This window comes from Chanodichthys erythropterus, chromosome 16, assembly GCF_024489055.1.
Source record: "Chanodichthys erythropterus isolate Z2021 chromosome 16, ASM2448905v1, whole genome shotgun sequence".
NCBI lineage: Eukaryota > Metazoa > Chordata > Actinopteri > Cypriniformes > Xenocyprididae > Chanodichthys > Chanodichthys erythropterus.
Genome location: NC_090236.1, coordinates 32,257,004 through 32,274,941, shown reverse-complemented (window position 1 = coordinate 32,274,941; position 17,938 = coordinate 32,257,004). Strand labels below are relative to the sequence as shown.

The 17,938-nt window shown below is 36.2% G+C and overlaps 1 protein-coding gene across 8 annotated transcripts in view; it reads left to right on the top strand.

Moving 5' to 3' along the window:
* Positions 1-15,549, top strand: part of slc4a2a (solute carrier family 4 member 2a) — a 41,638-nt gene extending 26,089 nt beyond the window's left edge. For 5 of the 8 annotated variants that reach the window (XM_067364227.1, XM_067364230.1, XM_067364228.1 and 2 more), the window contains 18 exons: positions 61-117; positions 2,317-2,497; positions 3,531-3,599; positions 4,977-5,112; positions 5,263-5,452; positions 5,538-5,643; positions 5,746-5,930; positions 6,398-6,614; positions 7,298-7,504; positions 7,605-7,753; positions 8,495-8,689; positions 8,796-9,008; positions 9,112-9,201; positions 10,903-11,069; positions 11,161-11,414; positions 13,237-13,406; positions 13,537-13,710; positions 14,032-15,549. In XM_067364227.1, coding sequence (XP_067220328.1) covers positions 61-117; positions 2,317-2,497; positions 3,531-3,599; positions 4,977-5,112; positions 5,263-5,452; positions 5,538-5,643; positions 5,746-5,930; positions 6,398-6,614; positions 7,298-7,504; positions 7,605-7,753; positions 8,495-8,689; positions 8,796-9,008; positions 9,112-9,201; positions 10,903-11,069; positions 11,161-11,414; positions 13,237-13,406; positions 13,537-13,710; positions 14,032-14,112 — 2,841 coding nt within the window. In that variant the 3' untranslated portion in view covers positions 14,113-15,549. The remainder of the gene's footprint in view (positions 1-60; positions 118-2,316; positions 2,498-3,530; positions 3,600-4,976; positions 5,113-5,262; positions 5,453-5,537; positions 5,644-5,745; positions 5,931-6,397; positions 6,615-7,297; positions 7,505-7,604; positions 7,754-8,494; positions 8,690-8,795; positions 9,009-9,111; positions 9,202-10,902; positions 11,070-11,160; positions 11,415-13,236; positions 13,407-13,536; positions 13,711-14,031) is intronic. The other 3 variants (XM_067364231.1, XM_067364232.1, XM_067364233.1) reach the window with 3 other exon arrangements.
* The last annotated feature ends 2,389 nt before the right edge of the window (positions 15,550-17,938 follow it).

Here is a 17,938-nt window from a genome sequence, read left to right as displayed (position 1 = left end):
GTACAAACAAAGCTGCAATATCACTACTGCTGGCTCACTGAGCCTGCTGTTGTTTATTAGAGGAGATCATGGCCCTACTACATGGACCACAAGGTTCGTCATGCCCAACAGCTGAAGGTAGGGCGGCACAGAGCTGGTATGATTGGTGTGTGGAACAGCTGAAGCTTGCGTGTGGTTTTTAATTCCCACTTGTTTGCTGACACCACATCCGTATCTCTGGTGTTGTTGAAGGCAGAGAATGGTCACAATATCAGAACTGTGTATAACTAAGCTTGCGCTGGCAAAACTGTACTCGTATGGAGCTGTTCAGTCATTACATAATGCCACTTTTTGATTTATGAGTAGAATAAGTACTTAAAGAGACTTTAATGTTTTGTTCTACAACATAAATTACAAACAGCCAATATGTGGATTAAAAACGCAAATTGCTAACTAGTGCTACAGATTTCACATGGATGTGAGTTTATGCGGTTCTCCAATCAGGCGACCATTGTACTCCTTATATAAACTACTACCATTCAAAAGTTTAGGGATTTTTTCCAAAAGAAATAAATACTTTTAATACTTTGGCAAAAGATGCATTTAATTGGTCAAAAGTGACAGTAAAAACATTTACATTGTTACAAAAGATTTTGATTTCACATAAATCCTGTTCTTTTCAACTTCCTATTCATCAAAGAATACAGAAAAAAATGGTTTCCACAAAAATATTAAGCAGCACATCCATTTTCAACATTGCTAATAGTAAAAAATGTTTCTTGAGCAGCAAATTAACAATGAGTTTTGAAGCATCATGTGACACTGAAGACAATTACATTTTTGTACACTGCCCTCCAAAAGTTTGGAAACGCCCTAGAAAAGTGGGGTTTTAGACAATATTGGCATGAATCCTTTTTAATTTGTGATAATTTTGCACTGGTAAGGGACAACACAAACTACAAAAACATATTTTATTACATAAATAGTTTATACATAGAAAAAACTTAAATTTTTGATTCATCAAAATATCCACCATTAGCAGCTATCTGACCTAAACTGGGTTCTGATTGGTTCATTGTATTCTAAACTTAATTGGTGATCAATTGTTGAAGCTATTAAGGTGTGCTGACCCAAAAATCTTTTACAAACCTGGGCCAAGTTTAAACCAGTAACCAGGCTGGCAAAGGGGCATGTCTGACTTTGACATGTATATATTGCCATTATTATGTAATCAAAATGAAAATTATTATTGCTGGTCTTCAATGATAATGTTAAGTTACTTTAATGTATTTGCACCAAAAAATAATAAGGATTTATGCTGATATCGTCCAAAAACACACTTTGCCAGGGGTGTTTCCACACATTTGGAGGGCAGTGTATATATTCAAAACCGTTATTTTAAATTGAAATAATATTTCACAATTGTAACGATGTTTAAAGCTCAGGGAAGAAGGAGGCGGGAACCGGCAAATGTTCAATGTAAAGTTTTAATCCAAAAATAAACAACAAAATGCAAGTAAAGAGGCAGCCCCTCATGGATGACTGCTGCATATAAACATAATAAAAAAAAAAAACAACAACTTATAGTCCAGGCCTGGTCCTCTCTCGTCCTTCACTGTCGTAACTGTGAGACTCTGTGAGACTCGAGACCGGTGTGGCTCATTAACACTCGTGCCACCGGCAACAATCCGTTCCCACGGCTCTTGGCCTCACCCTGCTTGCCACAACAATATTGCTATTGTTACTTTATTTTTGATCAAATAAATGCAGCGATGAATCTTTCAAAAACAATAAAAATCTTACCAAACCCAAACTTTCGAATGGTAGCGTAGCTTATTTATCCTAAACTGCAATTTTCAAAGCACACAGAATATTCAGGATTCACGTTTCAGGTGTGTAATTTAAATTCTCTTCATGTAGTGTTAACCACATTCTGCGTTAACCTCTATTCTAAAAACCCATTCGAATTTCCTCTTGGAAAAGTTTTAGGACAACAAACTGAACAGCTCTACTGACAACACAACAACAGTTAAAATATGCAGATATTTTTGACTTGCTTGCCTGAAAAAGATTGCTCTTGTCTGAAAGAACTGCAGACATAGTCTGCTTCCTCTAACAAAGTGTATAGTTTTACCTGCCATGATGCATGAACTAAGTGCATTTTTTGCTAAAAGTTGTGAGGTGTTTTTAAACCGTTTTATATTTTATGGAAAATGTTTAACAATCCAAACCTGACTCAATGAACACATAACTTCTCATAACCTAATCAGATGCCTTTCCATCAGATCAGCTGCATAAAAAAGTTAATGTAAATCTAAAGTGTATGTGTTCTCTCAGGTGTTTGTTGAGCTGAACGAGTTAGTGATGGATAAGAACCAGGAGATGCAGTGGAGGGAAACAGCTCGTTGGATCAAGTTTGAGGAGGATGTGGAGGAGGAGACCGAACGCTGGGGGAAACCTCATGTAGCTTCTCTCTCATTCCGTAGCCTGTTGGAGCTCCGCAAGACCATTTCACATGGTGAGTACAATTATTATTTTATTATTGAATAAAAATATAATAATATTTTATTTTTATTATATAATAATACTTATTATATTTGGTTCAGTTGTTTTATTAATATATTATATATGAATTTAATGCTTGTGTATATTCTTTTTATTCCTTATTTATTTAAAGAGGACCTTTTATGCTTTTTTACATTTTCAACATTCTTTAGTGTGTAATGTTGCTGTTTGAGCATGAAAAAGTTAAAAAGCACACAATCCATTCCAAAAGGAGTTATTCTCTATATCAGTGAGCGCTGTTTCTGAACTCCCTGAAACGCTTCGATTGTATACTCAGGGGCGTAGCAACCGGGGGGGACGGGGGGGACACGTCCCCCGCACTTTTAGAAACAGGTGATTCTGACCCCTGCTATTTTTTATTTTTTTGGATCCAGCGTGAATATTTCCGGCACCGGCAGTGTTCTCTGATTTGTTACTTAGATTTGAGTGAACTAACATTCAGCCAATCACAGAGCGAATCATCTCTTGGGCGCGTCTGCTATGAGCTTCAAATCTCTTGTTGCTGTTGTGAGTTTTCGTTCGTTCATTCACTTTGCTATTAGGCTGTCTGGGATAAAATGCACCCCAGAAAAAAGCAAAGGACGATTACATCCTTTTTTCAAACACACACTGTAAGTATGTTACAGTATCGCGATGACACGAATCACGCGATAAAGTTTTCATGTTATGATTTAAACTAACTGTTACTGTAACGTCAAAAGACAACAGAACCCGTATGGACCTCGTCACGTCGCGCCGGATTCAGTGTGTTAAATGCTCTCCTACTTGTCGTTTTGTATAAAAGCGTCTGCTAAATGAGACGTAACAAATTATTGGTTTCTTCTGTCTTTTGTTGCCTACGTGCTGCTCGCGGAGTAGAATTATCCTTTCACAATAAATCAAAATTGTTTTGCACCGAATATCTTAAAATACTTTATCAAATTTAAAATATATATATTTTTATACTTTATGTAAATATTATACTTTATGTCCTAACTGGTCTGTAGGAAAGGCAGGCTGTGACGTCACTGACAGAGAGAAGGGACAGTTGCTCAACCTCTCCAGAATGTGTACAGGTGCGATTTGTATAAAAAGAGCAGCTTGACTATTTTAAGGCAGTGTTTTCTTAATTGGAACTGCTTGCCAAAATTTTAAGGAATTACACATCAATTTAATTCCTTAAAACAAAAGATCAACCATCAATCACCTTTATTTAGTGATTTTAATAATACAGATTGTGTCAAAGCACTGAACAGTATCAAATAGGAGAATAGAGTAATTTATAATGACAAGATTAAACACTGAATTTCCAGTTTAAGGCATTTTATTATTGAATGCAGAGACGTCATTGTCTAGGTCAGCTCAGTTTAAATAGGATCTGTGTAATCAAATCAACGATAATCGCTAGAAAAAATTTTATGTTCAAACTGTTAAATAAAATTAGTTTTATGTATAAAGGCTGTGTGTTCCAATAGTGTTAACTACTGTATTAATTAATGTATAATTATAATTATATTAATTAATGTATAATTCAGTTTGGAAGTTTTGATTAAAAATCTCACTTCGATCTTGAAAATATTAAAAACTTGTAAATACATTGATTTAGGTTCTATTGATATATTTTCATAAAATGTATGCTGTATAAAATTACTGTAGATGTAATCTGTATACTCATTTAACACAACTATTAACAAGTAAGTAAATAGTTATTGTTCAAATGTAGTGTAACTGAAATATTTTAAATATCATAAAATATCTTTATCTAAATAAAGTATAGATGGTCTCACATTGGTCTCAAAGTCCTGCAGTATATTTTTAAATTTTGAGGATGATTTCACAAAAATACGTTCCTGTAAGCTATCACGGCATGTTCCCAAAATTGCCACTAGGGTGCTGTAAAATGCCAATCGGTATTCTATTTAGAATTTATTATTATGAATATCAGCTTTGGGTCACATCACCATACAGCTGTCCCCCCCACTTTTAAAATGGCTGCTACGCCCCTGTGTATACTTGAATTTCTTCTGGGAAAGTACACGTCACAATATTCGTCATTTAAATCATTCTCACCCGAGGCATACGCAAAAATAAAGGGGGTGAGGTAGTGTTGTCTAAAGTACCAACTTCGGTAACAAGTTGGTAATGAAATTTTAAAAATGAGATGCTTTGAGTGCTGTTGAGCTATGAGATATGTCTGTGATTGGCTACAATGATCAATGCTTCAAAAACATGTTGTAAATAGACATCAAAGGTGCTCTTCACCGAGCACTTCTTGAGATACACACGGGAGCGTTTGAAAGCAGGCGTCTATCAGCGGACAAAAAAAGACAAAATAAAGACTTTGTAAAAAGACTTCTGTGACTAAAATGCTTTCGCTGTAATTATGTTTTGTGGTGTGTTTTGGAAGCAATGTCTTTTGGTGTGTCTGATATGTTGATTATATCATTTTACAGGTGCAGTGTTGTTGGACCTGGACCAGAAGACACTTCCTGGTATTGCTCATCAGGTTGTGGAACAGATGATCATCTCAGATCAGATCAGAGCACAGGACAGAGCCAACGTGCTCCGTGCCCTTCTCCTCAAACACAGGTCAGTTCACATAGGTTATGTGAACATTACATTGCATATCTCAAAAACGATTAATAACAACCCCTTGAAGATACTCGCCTATTCAGGAACATCTTACTCATTTGGATCATGCAGCTGAATCTTCTGCTTTTTTGTTCTTCTTTTTGTCAGTCATCCGAGTGATGGCAAGGAGCACAGCTTGTTTAAACGGAACATCTCTGCAACCAGCCTTGGCTCTCTCATATCTCATTACCATAGCAATAACCATATCGCAGCACCTGAGCCCCCTGCCACAGACCCGCTCATGGCGGGACTACGTAACTTTGAATCACGCAGCAGTGTAGACTTAGATAAGAATGAGGTACTGTGTTCATTACAGTCAGTGTGTGTGTTTTTGAGAGTCAAAGAACGGCAAATAATAGACCTTTTCCTCATTGTTTCCACAGAAAGACACACCCCAGTTTTTTGGTCTGCACAAAACCAAATCTAAACATGAGCTGAAGTTGCTTGAGAAGATTCCCGAGGATGCAGAAGCGACCGTTGTCCTTGTGGGTCAGTTTACTATCCGTATTTAACTTTGTGATATCACAAGTGTAGATATATGACATACTACACATGTTAAAGTCTTGATGCAGATGACCTCGGTTTTCACAGGTAGCGTGGATTTCCTGGATCAGCCCACCATGGCCTTTGTGAGACTGCAGGAAGCAGTTCTTTTAGAGTCAGTTCTAGAAGTACCGATTCCAGTACGGTTTATTTTCGTGCTCCTTGGCCCACCCAGTGCCAATGTTGACTACCACCAAATCGGCCGCTCCATATCAACACTTATGTCGGATAAAGTAAGCACACAAGACACTATCAAGTCTCATTAAATAAGGGAGAGTTCACCAAAAAATTATATTTGGACTTATTCCAATATATATATATATATAAGTCCTTAAAACAAGATATATTTACTGAAAAAGATATTAAGAAATTCTCTGAAAGACATTCTCAAAAATGTTATTTGGACTTATTCTATATATATATATATATGAATAATGTGAATGTGCACTATCCTTTTGAAGTTTAATGTTTTTTTTAGTCTCTTATACTCATCAAGGCTGCATTTATTTGATCAAAAATACAGTAAAAACAGTAATAATATTAATATGCTTCATATTTTTGTGAATACTGATATTTTTCAAGGTTCTTTGAGGAATAGACCGTTCAAAAGAACAGCATTTATTTGAATTAATAAAAAAAAAAAAAAAAAATTAATTTGATAAATTGAATGCATCCTTGCTGAAGCATTAATTTCTTCCAGCACTTTCATGAGGCAGCATATTTGGCAGATGAGCGCCAGGACCTGCTGACAGCCATCAACAGCTTTCTGGACTGCAGTATTGTGCTTCCTCCATCTGAGGTTGGAGGAGATGAGCTGCTGCATTCTATCGCTCGCTTCCAGAAAGAGATGCTGCACAAGAGACATGAGCAAGAGGTCAAACTACAGGCCAAGGAAATTAAGAGCCCCGAGGACATGGGTACATAGGGTCTCAGTCATATACAGAATACATAAGTGAACAGATCAGTTTCCTGTTTATCCAAAATAAATGTACTGAATGACCATTTTATCTCCATTTTATTCATTCTTAAAGGCTTAGTTCACTCAAAAATGAAAATTCTGTCATTAATTACTTACCTTCATGTTGCTTCGTTCATCTTTAGAACACAAATTAAGATATATGAAATCCGAGAGCCTTCTGATCTCCCTATACACAGCAACGTCATAACAAATTTCAAGGCCCAAAAAGGTAGTTAAGACATCTTTTGAAATGGCGTTCTGACATAGAACCCGGAAGCGCTGCACTGTGTTTATTACGTCAACTGCGTAGGAGACTAACACGGAAGAGAAGAAATGTTTGAATAAAGTCGTTATTTTTCATTGTTTTTTTGCGCACAAAAAGTACTCTTGTCGCTTCATAACATTAAGGTTGAACCACTGTAGTCACATGAACTATTTTAACTACCTTTCTGGGCCTTGAAAGTGGTAATAACATTGCCGTCTATCAGAGGCCAGATAGCTCACGAATTTCATCAAAAAATATCTTAATTTGTCTTCCGAAAATGAACGAAGGTCTTACGGGTTTGGAGCGACATGAGAGTGAGTAATTAATGGCAGAATTTTCATTTTTGGGTAAACTAACCCTTTAATGTTCTCTTTCAGCTTTTCATCCACCTTTAAAACCTGCAGACGATGATCCTCTTAAGAGAACGGGTCGGCTGTTTGGCGGGGTTATCCGAGATGCGCGGCGGCGCTACCCTAAATACATCAGCGATTTTAAGGATGCCCTAAGTCCTCAATGCATGGCCACAGTCATATTTATTTACTTTGCTGCCCTTTCTCCTGCCATCACCTTTGGAGGACTATTGGGTTTGTTAAAGCTGTTCTTTTTATTCTTTAAAACTCTGTTTTTATGATGCAACTAAAACAAGGAACCTTTGCCTGATCAAATCATTTCTCTCTTCCCCAGGTGAAAAGACAGATGGTTTGATAGGTGTGTCAGAGCTGATTATTTCCACTGCCGTGCAGGGAATGTTGTTCTGCCTGCTTGGGGCTCAACCTCTTCTGGTGGTGGGCTTCTCTGGACCCCTTCTAGTATTTGAAGAGTCCTTCTATTCAGTTAGTATTTATAATAAATGGATACAAATACTACTAATTCACTAAGAATAAATTGTGCCCACTGAGTGCGCCCTCAAATTGCATTCAAATAGCAATGAATTTTTGTGAATAAAGTGCCATTAATAGTGAGCCTAATTTAAAGGGGTGTTTAGACTGAAAATGACTGATTAAATTGAAATACTCGCTGTGCTGTTGCAATATTACAATGCATTTAGTACCCGGCTTAGTGAAAGGTACACTATGCAACCTTTGGCCCTCTAGTGGTTAAAAAAATTGGCTTGGCTTTTAATCTCTGAAAAGCCAGGCCAATGTTGATTCTTGTTTTATTACGAGTTCTGTCGCATTCACTTTTTGCCAGCAGATTCTCCCAGACGTTTGAGATTTAGCTGCTCCATGTCAACCTTACTCGCTCATTGTGACGACTAACCTATGCCACACATGGATATATGCAATTTCCATTGAAAACCATCCCGTCAGGTCTAAAATATAAACACTTATAATAGGCTTACCATAGTGAATCAGGGTATGTCAAAAACACTTTTTGGAAGAAGAAATAATGATGTATTGTTACTTTTGAACAAAAAAGTTACATAGTGTACATAATGCTGAATTTGCTGCAAGCAGAAGTGTGATGCAACTGTTTAGTGAATTCGTCCCACAAACAAACTCAATTATAAAATGTTTCACTTGAATTATATAGCAGGAAAAACTGAATGTGACCATGAATCAATGTGTTTGCAGTTCTGCAAATCCAATGAAATCGAGTTTCTGACAGGACGTGCGTGGATTGGAATTTGGTTGGTCATCATTGTAGTTCTCACGGTGGCCTTTGAAGGGAGCTTCCTGGTGCGATTTGTGACACGCTTCACCCAAGAGATCTTCTCCATCCTTATCTCTCTCATCTTCATCTATGAGACCTTCTTCAAGCTGGGCAAAGTATTGAGATGCTATTTGTCGTTTAAACTAACATTTAAAAGTTTGGGGTTTGGTAAGATTTTTAAAATGTTATTGTAATGTTTTTTGTTTGTTTGCTTTTTTTAAGATCTTCATGGATCATCCTCTCACTAGCTGCTATGGGCGAATAGAAAATGACACTGCTTTACCAACACCCACCAGTGACGGCAGGTCTTCAGATAACTCTCAAACCCTAAACCAACCAAACACCGCTCTCCTCTCCCTGGTGCTCACATCAGGCACCTTCTTCATTGCCTTCTATCTGCGTAAATTTAAGAACAGCCCTTTTTTCCCTGGCAGGGTAAGCCAGTATCCCAGTGTTCATGTGGTGTGGCATTTACTCGATTCTGTGTGTGATGAAGTGGTGTTGACCATAGTAATATCAAATCTTATCTTTTGCACAGCTCCGAAGGGCTATTGGAGATTTTGGAGTTCCTATTGCAATCTCCACCATGGTTCTGTTGGACTACAGCATCAAGGACACTTACACACAGGTGACACATGAAGAAATGTTTATATAATTTGATTAATGTATGCTGTAACTAATTTTTTTCTTAGCATTGTCCACCCAAACACCCAAATTCATTTTACATCAAGCACACAAATGACACATTTCAAAATGATTAAAGACTAGTATGATATTACCATGTTTTTTAGACATATGGCATTTTGAAGTAATCGGAATTATGGAAGCTTGTTTCTGCCACTAAATATATAAAAATTTAAAAAAAAAAAAGGTAATTGTGAATTTTTATCTCACAATTCTGACTTTATAACTCACAATTGTGCTATAAAGTCAGAATTGTGAGATATAAACTTACAATTGTGAGAAAAAAGTCTGAATTGCAAGTTTATATCACACAATTCTGACTTTATAACTTGCAATTGCCAGTTTATATCACTCAATTCTGAGAAAAAAGTTTTAATTGCAAGATGTAAACTCGCAATTGCGAGAAAAAAGTCCAAAAAAAGTCCAAATTGTGACATTAAAAAGTTGCAATTACCTTTTTTATTCTTTATTCAGTGGCGGAAACAAAGTTTCATACAAAATTGTAGGAAATATTTAAGGAAATTAAAATAATTTAGTTAAAGGTGCCCTAGAACCTTTTTTTTTAAAAGATGTAATATAAGTCTAAGGTGTCCACTGAATGTGTCTGTGAAGTTTCAGCTCAAAATACCCCATAGATTTTTTTTAATTCATTTTTTTAACTGCCTATTTTGGGGCATAATTAGAAATGAGCCGATTCAGGGTGTGTGGCCCTTTAAATCTGGTGCTGCATGCCCCAAGAGCTCACATTTTGATGTTTACATTTGATTCTGAATGAGTTTGAGGCTATGCTCAGTGGCTAACAGCTAATGCTACACTGTTGGAGAGATTTATAAAGAATGAAGTTGTGTTTATGAATTATACAGACTGCAAGTGTTTAAAAATGAAAATAGCGACGGCTCTTGTCTCCGTGAATACAGTAAGAAACGATGGTAACTTTAACCACATTTAACAGTACATTAGCAACATGTTAACGAAACATTTAGAAAGACAATTTACAAATATCACTAAAAATATCATGTTATCATGGATCATGTCAGTTATTATTGCTCCATCTGCCATTTTTCGCTATTGTTCTTGCTTGCTTACCTAGTCTGATGATATAGCTCTGCACAGATCCAGACATTAATACTGGCTGCCCTTGTCTAATGCCATTCATAATGTTGGGAACATGGGCTGGCATATGCAAATATTGGGGGCGTACACCCCGACTGTTGCGTAACAGTCAGTGTTATGTTGAGATTCGCCTGTTCTTCGGAGGTCTTTTAAACAAATGAGATTTATATAAGAAGGAGGAAACAATGGAGTCTGAGACTCACTGTATGTCATTTCCATGTACTGAACTCTTGTTATTCAACTATGCCGAAGTAAATTCAATTTTTGAATCTAGGGCACCTTTAATAATTTTTTACTTTTTCTATGCTATTTAAGATACTTTTGAAACTTTAATTCAAAATATTTTAATACTAACATCCACCCTCTATTATTAAAGTCCCATAATATTGATTATATTATATCTGATACCATCATCACACTTGTATGTAAAGAAGTTGTCACATTTACTATTGTTCAGTCAATTTTTGCAGGCAATGTTTAGATATTTTGAATGAATCACTGTAATCTTTAAACTTTTTTCCTCCCCATATAGAAACTAAGTGTTCCTGATGGCTTCTCTGTGACCAGCCCGGACAAGCGCGGTTGGTTCATAAACCCACTGGGCTCTGACGGCCAGTTCCCCATTTGGATGATGGTTGCCAGCATTCTACCGGCTCTGCTTGTCTACATCCTCATTTTCATGGAGACTCAGATCACCACGTGAGTCACAGGCATTCACTAACCTGTTCTGACCATACCTACTAAAACCTCCATTATATTTATTCCTCTGTTATTCCTCTGTCCTTTGCAGTCTTATTGTGAGTAAGAAGGACAGGATGCTGGTTAAGGGTTCAGGGTTTCATCTGGACCTGCTAATCATCGTGGTCGCGGGTGGGATTTCAGCGCTGTTTGGGCTGCCATGGTTGACTGGTGCGACTGTTCGTTCAGTAACTCATGCAAATAGTCTTACGGTGATGAGCAAAGCCGTAGCTCCAGGCGACAAACCTCGCATTCAGGAAGTAAAAGAGCAGAGAGTAACAGGATTTCTGGTGGCTTTTCTTGTAGGTGAGTAACTTTGATGGATGATAAATATATATCTGCACCATATTGGTTAGCCAGCGATTTAGTTTATAGCTATCAGTCAATATTGGATGTATAAATCGGCTGGTTTTAGATTGGACTATTTCTCCTATTTTTACATTTAGATTACCTTGCCATGATCTAAAACTCACTTAAAATTTATCTTTAAAATACTAATTATTTAATACTCTAATAACATTTAATAGTTAATGTAACACTTTATTTTAAGGTGACGTAGTTAGACCTTAAAGCTGCAGTCCGTAACTTGTTTCGGTTAAAAATGGTCCAAAATCAAGTGAAATCAAATTTTGAGCAAGTACATAACCAGCCAGTTTTCAAAACTATCTCCTTACCTTAGCCCAATTCACAACCGTAAGCTTGTAATAAAGTTTTCTAATTCAGGTGGGTTTCATCATTTCGTCATTGGCAGCGCGATTTATTGTAATGCTTTTTTCTCAGTTGGTCAGAGCAAAAGTGGCAGACATGTTACTTACTTGTTCAGATGATATTTTCCAGTGAAAATTCTTATTTTGGTCATACGTCCAAGACTACAATCTGTGATTCTGAAGTACAGTATCCACACCGATGTGGTGACTGACAGCAAACATTAGATTCATTCGCGCTGAGGAGCCGTGCTGATGCACAAACCATGTATAATTCCACAAATAACCGCAAATGCAGATTTCGAACAGAGATGGCGACAAAGAGGCAAAACTTATGGACTGCAGCTTTAATATTTTATAATGATAATAATTTAATAATTTAACACCATTAAATTTAATCTTTAGCAAATTTAACTGATTTTTTTTTGTTCATACTGTAAATTATAATGTTGTGATGCCTAAATTCACTTGTAACATTTAAAATGCTTGATTTTTAGATTTTAAAATGTAAAATAGTATTCAAAATAGCATAGAATTTTAATACAGGCATTAAAAATGATTGGTTTATAGAGTGGAACAGAGTCCGCCCACTTTTTCAGCGGCGTTGGTTCTGGAAGTATTTTTTCCATTAATTTCTCCGATAGGTGGAATAGTTTATAAGCCATGAACCAAGCCAGCCAGCTACAAGGAGAATCGTAACTTTACAAACTTTGATTGAAGCAAAAACGTATTTGAAAATTGGACAAAAACACAAAGGTACAAGACTGCACTTAACGGCAATCCCATGAAGCATTGCAAACAGCATAATCAGATTAAAAACGATGGAGAAATATAAAACTATGCAAAATATATGTACAGTAAACTATATATATATATACACACAGTATAAGAACAAAATATTTTAAGTTTATTGCAAAATATGCATATATATTCAAATATTTAAGTATTTTGAAAGTGTAGGGAGACCAACTCGGTTACGTCATTACGGCTCTTCATGGGAGTGGGTGGAGCTAAAGAGCTCTTTGGTGCATTTTGCTCATTTCAACTGTCTGATTGGTGGAATTTTCTGTACAGCATCATGGGTAATGTAGTTTTCGACACGAATTCTGCTGTTAAACAGCTGTTTTAAAACTAAGTTGAAATAATGCTGGCTAACAGCTTCAAAAGAAGCAAATACTATTGATGGACAACCTCGTAGCTCACATTAAGGCTTTCTTTAAAGGTTTATAATTTACCACTCAAAAAAAAAAAAAACCCTTTCTGGAACCAGACAGTTGCACTCTATTGGTATCAGCAAGAATTTTAATATTACTGCTTCCCTAGATAAATTAATAGTGAATGGCCGGTTGTGGCCATTATTGATTGTAATGTCTTTATATTTGTTGTTTGGAACTGACAGTACATAAACCCTCTTCCTTCCAAAGGTCTCTCCATTGTGATTGGAGATCTTTTGCGGCAGGTTCCGATCGCTGTGTTGTTTGGTATATTCCTCTATATGGGTGTGATGTCTCTCAATGGGATCCAGCTAACAGAACGCATGATGCTGCTCTTCATGCCGCCGAAGTACCACCCTGACCACACCTATGTCCGCAAGGTACGTCACAAGAGATTTCAGTATTCATCATTCTTAAATCAATATTTTGATGACATTAGGTCTGGAATGCCGTTCTCAATTCGTCTATTCATATTTAGCTGTGCTTTAACCTTTGACTTGTCTATTTCAGGTGCGTACTCTCCGCATGCACCTGTTCACTTGTTTGCAGCTGGTGTGCCTGGCTGTGCTGTGGATTGTAATGTCAACCGCAGCCTCGTTAGCCTTCCCGTTTGTCCTTGTCCTCACTGTGCCATTCAGGAGGTTCCTGTTGTCCCGAATATTTACTCATCGTGAGATACAATGTGTAAGTGTTTCTTTTCTTTTTGCTGATAGGCAAAATATTATTTGCAGATGCAGTGGTGTTTAATATTGTTAGTTTTACACCTAAATTTGGTAATCGGATAAGACATATAAACTTCCAAGATACATTCTCTAAAAATCTAATGTCATCTTATATTTTGTCAATTATAATGACGTAGAAAAAGTGAGATTTTATATATTTCTATTTTTTTTTATTTGAATTGCAGCTATTAAGGTAAAATAAAAAAGACTAATAATAAAATCTCAAACCTTATTTTGCTTATGCCCATATTCTGTAACGCTATTCATTGTGTCTATGTGACAGCTTGACGCCGATGATGCAGAGCCGTCATTTGATGACAGAGAAGGCCAAGATGAATATACAGAGATGCAAATGCCAGTATGACCTCATTCCTCTTCTGTCACTACCGGGGCTGGCCTGACTTTCTTTTCAGGCAGAGATGTCCAAATGTACTGCCTATCTTTCTTTCTTTTTTTCATTGATCAATGTTTGTTCCATTTTGTTTCTCCAATTTTGTTTTTGCTTAATTCATGGAGACGTTATATTTATACATATGTAAAAGTGTTAAATATTTGCTCAATGTCACTTGTATCTGTTGCGTAAAGAAATCTTCGTCTCAATATTTTATCTGTATATGTATCAGAGTTGAAATGTTTTTGTGCTATGTATGTATTGTGGAAGGTTAAATGAATTTATGACCTCCAGTCAACTCAAAATGATACAGGAAGCACTTTAAGGTAAATTGAATCTACTGCTTTGTTATATTTCATTGCAAGATGACATATAGTGTACTCCTAATAATGAACAACTGTACATAATAACATTAATGATTATATATATATAATATATACACACATAATATTTTTGTAGCTAAATAGAAATAAATATCTACAAGCATTGCCACTTGCGACAAAACCAGTTTATCTGGATAGAAGAGAGATACGTGAATAACTGTTAATATGTTGTCTTTTGAAAAGAGAAATGTTACATAGCTGTTTTGAAACCAGCTTTCTCACCAGAGCACAAAAGAGGGCTGAGTGTTAATATCACATGAACACTAAGGGAATCAAAATAAGTAGTCTTTAATAGTTACAACAGCACATAAGGCTACAAAAAGTGTCATTTGATTATAGTGGATTTTATTTGCCCTGTTTGTATGAAAGAGAGAAAGGTCATAGTCATTGTTAAAAGTGTTTTATGGAGTTCGAAAGGTTACGTTTTACACCATCTCTGCTATGATGAACAATGTTGCTATGATTTAAATATCACCAACTACACTTGTGAAATGGTTCGATCATTTGCCGCACTACTGTTTTAGTTTTATTAACAAGTTTCATAGGTGAATATTTGTCATTTGAGGTACAGATTTAGAATGTAAACGAGCAAAAGCAAGCGTAGATTTGGTATAATGCTGTAATCCATTTTCTTAAATGTGTACATTCCAGTGATGATCTTGCAAATAATTAATTTTATAAAGAAGGGACTACATCTAAGATGTTGTGTATGGTTTAAAAATGTCGAAATGTGTATTTCCTGCTACTAAAACAGTCCATTCTACAGTTTTCATAACTAGCCCACACACTGTAGTAGTGCCTTTTTCACTTGATTGTTCATTTCAGATACAATGTTGCTTTTACAAAGCTGAAGAAGTGACCTTAGCAAGAAAACAAAACACAGCAAGTGTGATAGAGAATGAGTTGTTCAATAACAGATTTTTGTGATTATTAATTAATGTATTACTGTAGAATGTCAATGATTTGGGCATATCTTTTGGTTTTAGCTCTGTAAATACTTAAGAGCACAGGCCCAAACATAATAAAATAATGAAATTGATTTTACATAAGACTTTGTCTTTTGTTTTTTTATTAACACACACAAAGCAAATTAATCATGAGATTTTGTTGGTAAATCTTGCTGAAGTGCTATAATGTTTTATAATTGTTAGATAAGTTAATTTCAAATGGTAATACCACTATAATATTATCTCAGGAAATGCTCAACCAAAACAGACCAGCCACTGATGTCACTAAACTTTCTCCACATATACTCGAGTGCAATATTTATGTTCTCTGTACTATGCTAGCATGCTGTTTTACAACTCAGTGTAACCTAAAGCAAGACAAACTGACAAAAAAACACACCATTTAGTCACATGTGCTAGATATGAAGTGGAAAACTTTACAATACATGTTGTAGTGCGACAGTGATTTGTGCCATGATAAATGGCCGTTCACGCTATTAATGCACCTCTGCTGCCATCTAATGGCCACTCAAGGTATCAACAAGATGTCTGTAAGACAAAAACATGCATAATAGTAACCAAGAATCATTTTGACTCACATACTTCTGCAGCAAAATTAACATTTAATAATAACATTTTCTAGGATTTTATTTTTAAAACATTCAAATAACTTACATTGATGGAAATGTATGAAACAACACTCAAAACCAACCTCCCCACACATTTTTCTTTTTCATAATGGGTGGAAAACATGGTAATTCTCAAATATATAATCTAAACAAACAGTTTACATAAGCATGAGGTGAGTCACTTTGCATGACTTACATTGTTTCATGACTTATAAAATTTGGTTAATTTTAGAGGTGCAATGTGTTTTTTTAGGAGGATCTTTTGACATAAATGCAATATATAATATACATAACTATGTTTTCAGTGGTGTATAAAGACCTTACACAAAGTCCCTTTAAAGGACTTTTATTTTTAAATTAGGATCATTTTCCAACTCCCCCAGAGTTAAACAGCTGAGTTTTACCATTTTCGAATCCATTCAGCCGATCTCCAGGTCTGGCGGTATCACTTTTAGCATAGCTTAGCATAGTTCATTGAATCTGATGAGACCAATAGCATCTCGCTCAAAAAAATGACCAAAGAGTTTTGATATTTTTAACTGTGTTTTTAAATATGTTTAACTCTAGGGGAGTTGGAAAATGAGCCTATTTTCAAAAAAAGTGGAGTGTTCCTTTAAGACAAGTCATTTCACTTGGCGGCCATCTTTGAAACGCCTCTCGGGCATTCAAGTGCAGCTCCTATCTCTTTGAATGGGGAAACATCAAATTCTCCAAAGCTGTTTGCCAAGCTTTTGATTAAATTTCATATTTGAAGTCACCAATGAAATCTGACAACAACTGCCTCATAAATTTTGTTTTTAAATGCTCAAATATGATATTTTTCAGGTTGGATCAAGTTAATGCGCATGTGCAGCCCTAAATGCGCGTCTCTTGTGCCTCATTTCGGAGGCGCGCGTCTGACTGTTTCTATAGGAACCGGAGCTTCTAACAGCCGCTGCAGTGACTCAATGACTTTACCAATCGGCGATTGGCTCTTATTTAGAAGGCGGGACTTATTCGGCCATATTGCGCGTTGCACTTGCTCTCACGTGTCTTGTGTTATTCTATAGTCTTTGCCTTACATAATGAACCGTTATTTTTTTATTACCTTAGAATAAGCCATTTCTATCTACATACACCCCGGGTCCCCTTACAAGTCGCCATTTTGCGCCGGCATGTTTCTACAGTAGCCCTAAAAGGACAAACTGCTTTACAGAGCGCGTTTGCTTGACTGGCTACTCTCTGCTGTATCACACAACACCATGTTTGTCCTATGTTGGCCACCGTAGCTTCTCTATATTGCAATTCACAACCTCACCACTAGATGTCACTAAAATTGACACACTGCACCTTAATTCTGATTTTTCTTTTAAAGGGTTAGTTCACCCAAAAATGAAAACTCTGTCATTTATTACACACCCTCATGTCATTCCACACCCGTAAGACCTTCGTTGATCTTTGGAACGCAAATTAAGATATTTTTGTTGAAATCCGATGGCTCAGTGAGGCCTGCATAGGGAGCAATGACACTTCCTCTCTCAAGATCCATTAATGTACTAAAAATATATTTAAATCAGTTCATGTGAGTACAGTGGTTCAATATTAATATTATAAAGCAACGAGAATATTTTTGGTGCACCAAAAAAAACAAAATAACGACTTATTTAATGATGGCCGATTTTAAAACACTGCTTCAGGAAGCTTCAGAGTGTTATGAATCAGCATGTCGAATCAGCATAAGGAGAGCCAAAGTCACGTGATTTCAGCCGTTTGGCGGTTTAACAAGCAATCCGAATCATGATTTGATATGGTGATTCATAACGCTCCAAAGCTTCCTGAAGCAGTGTTTGAAATCAGCCAT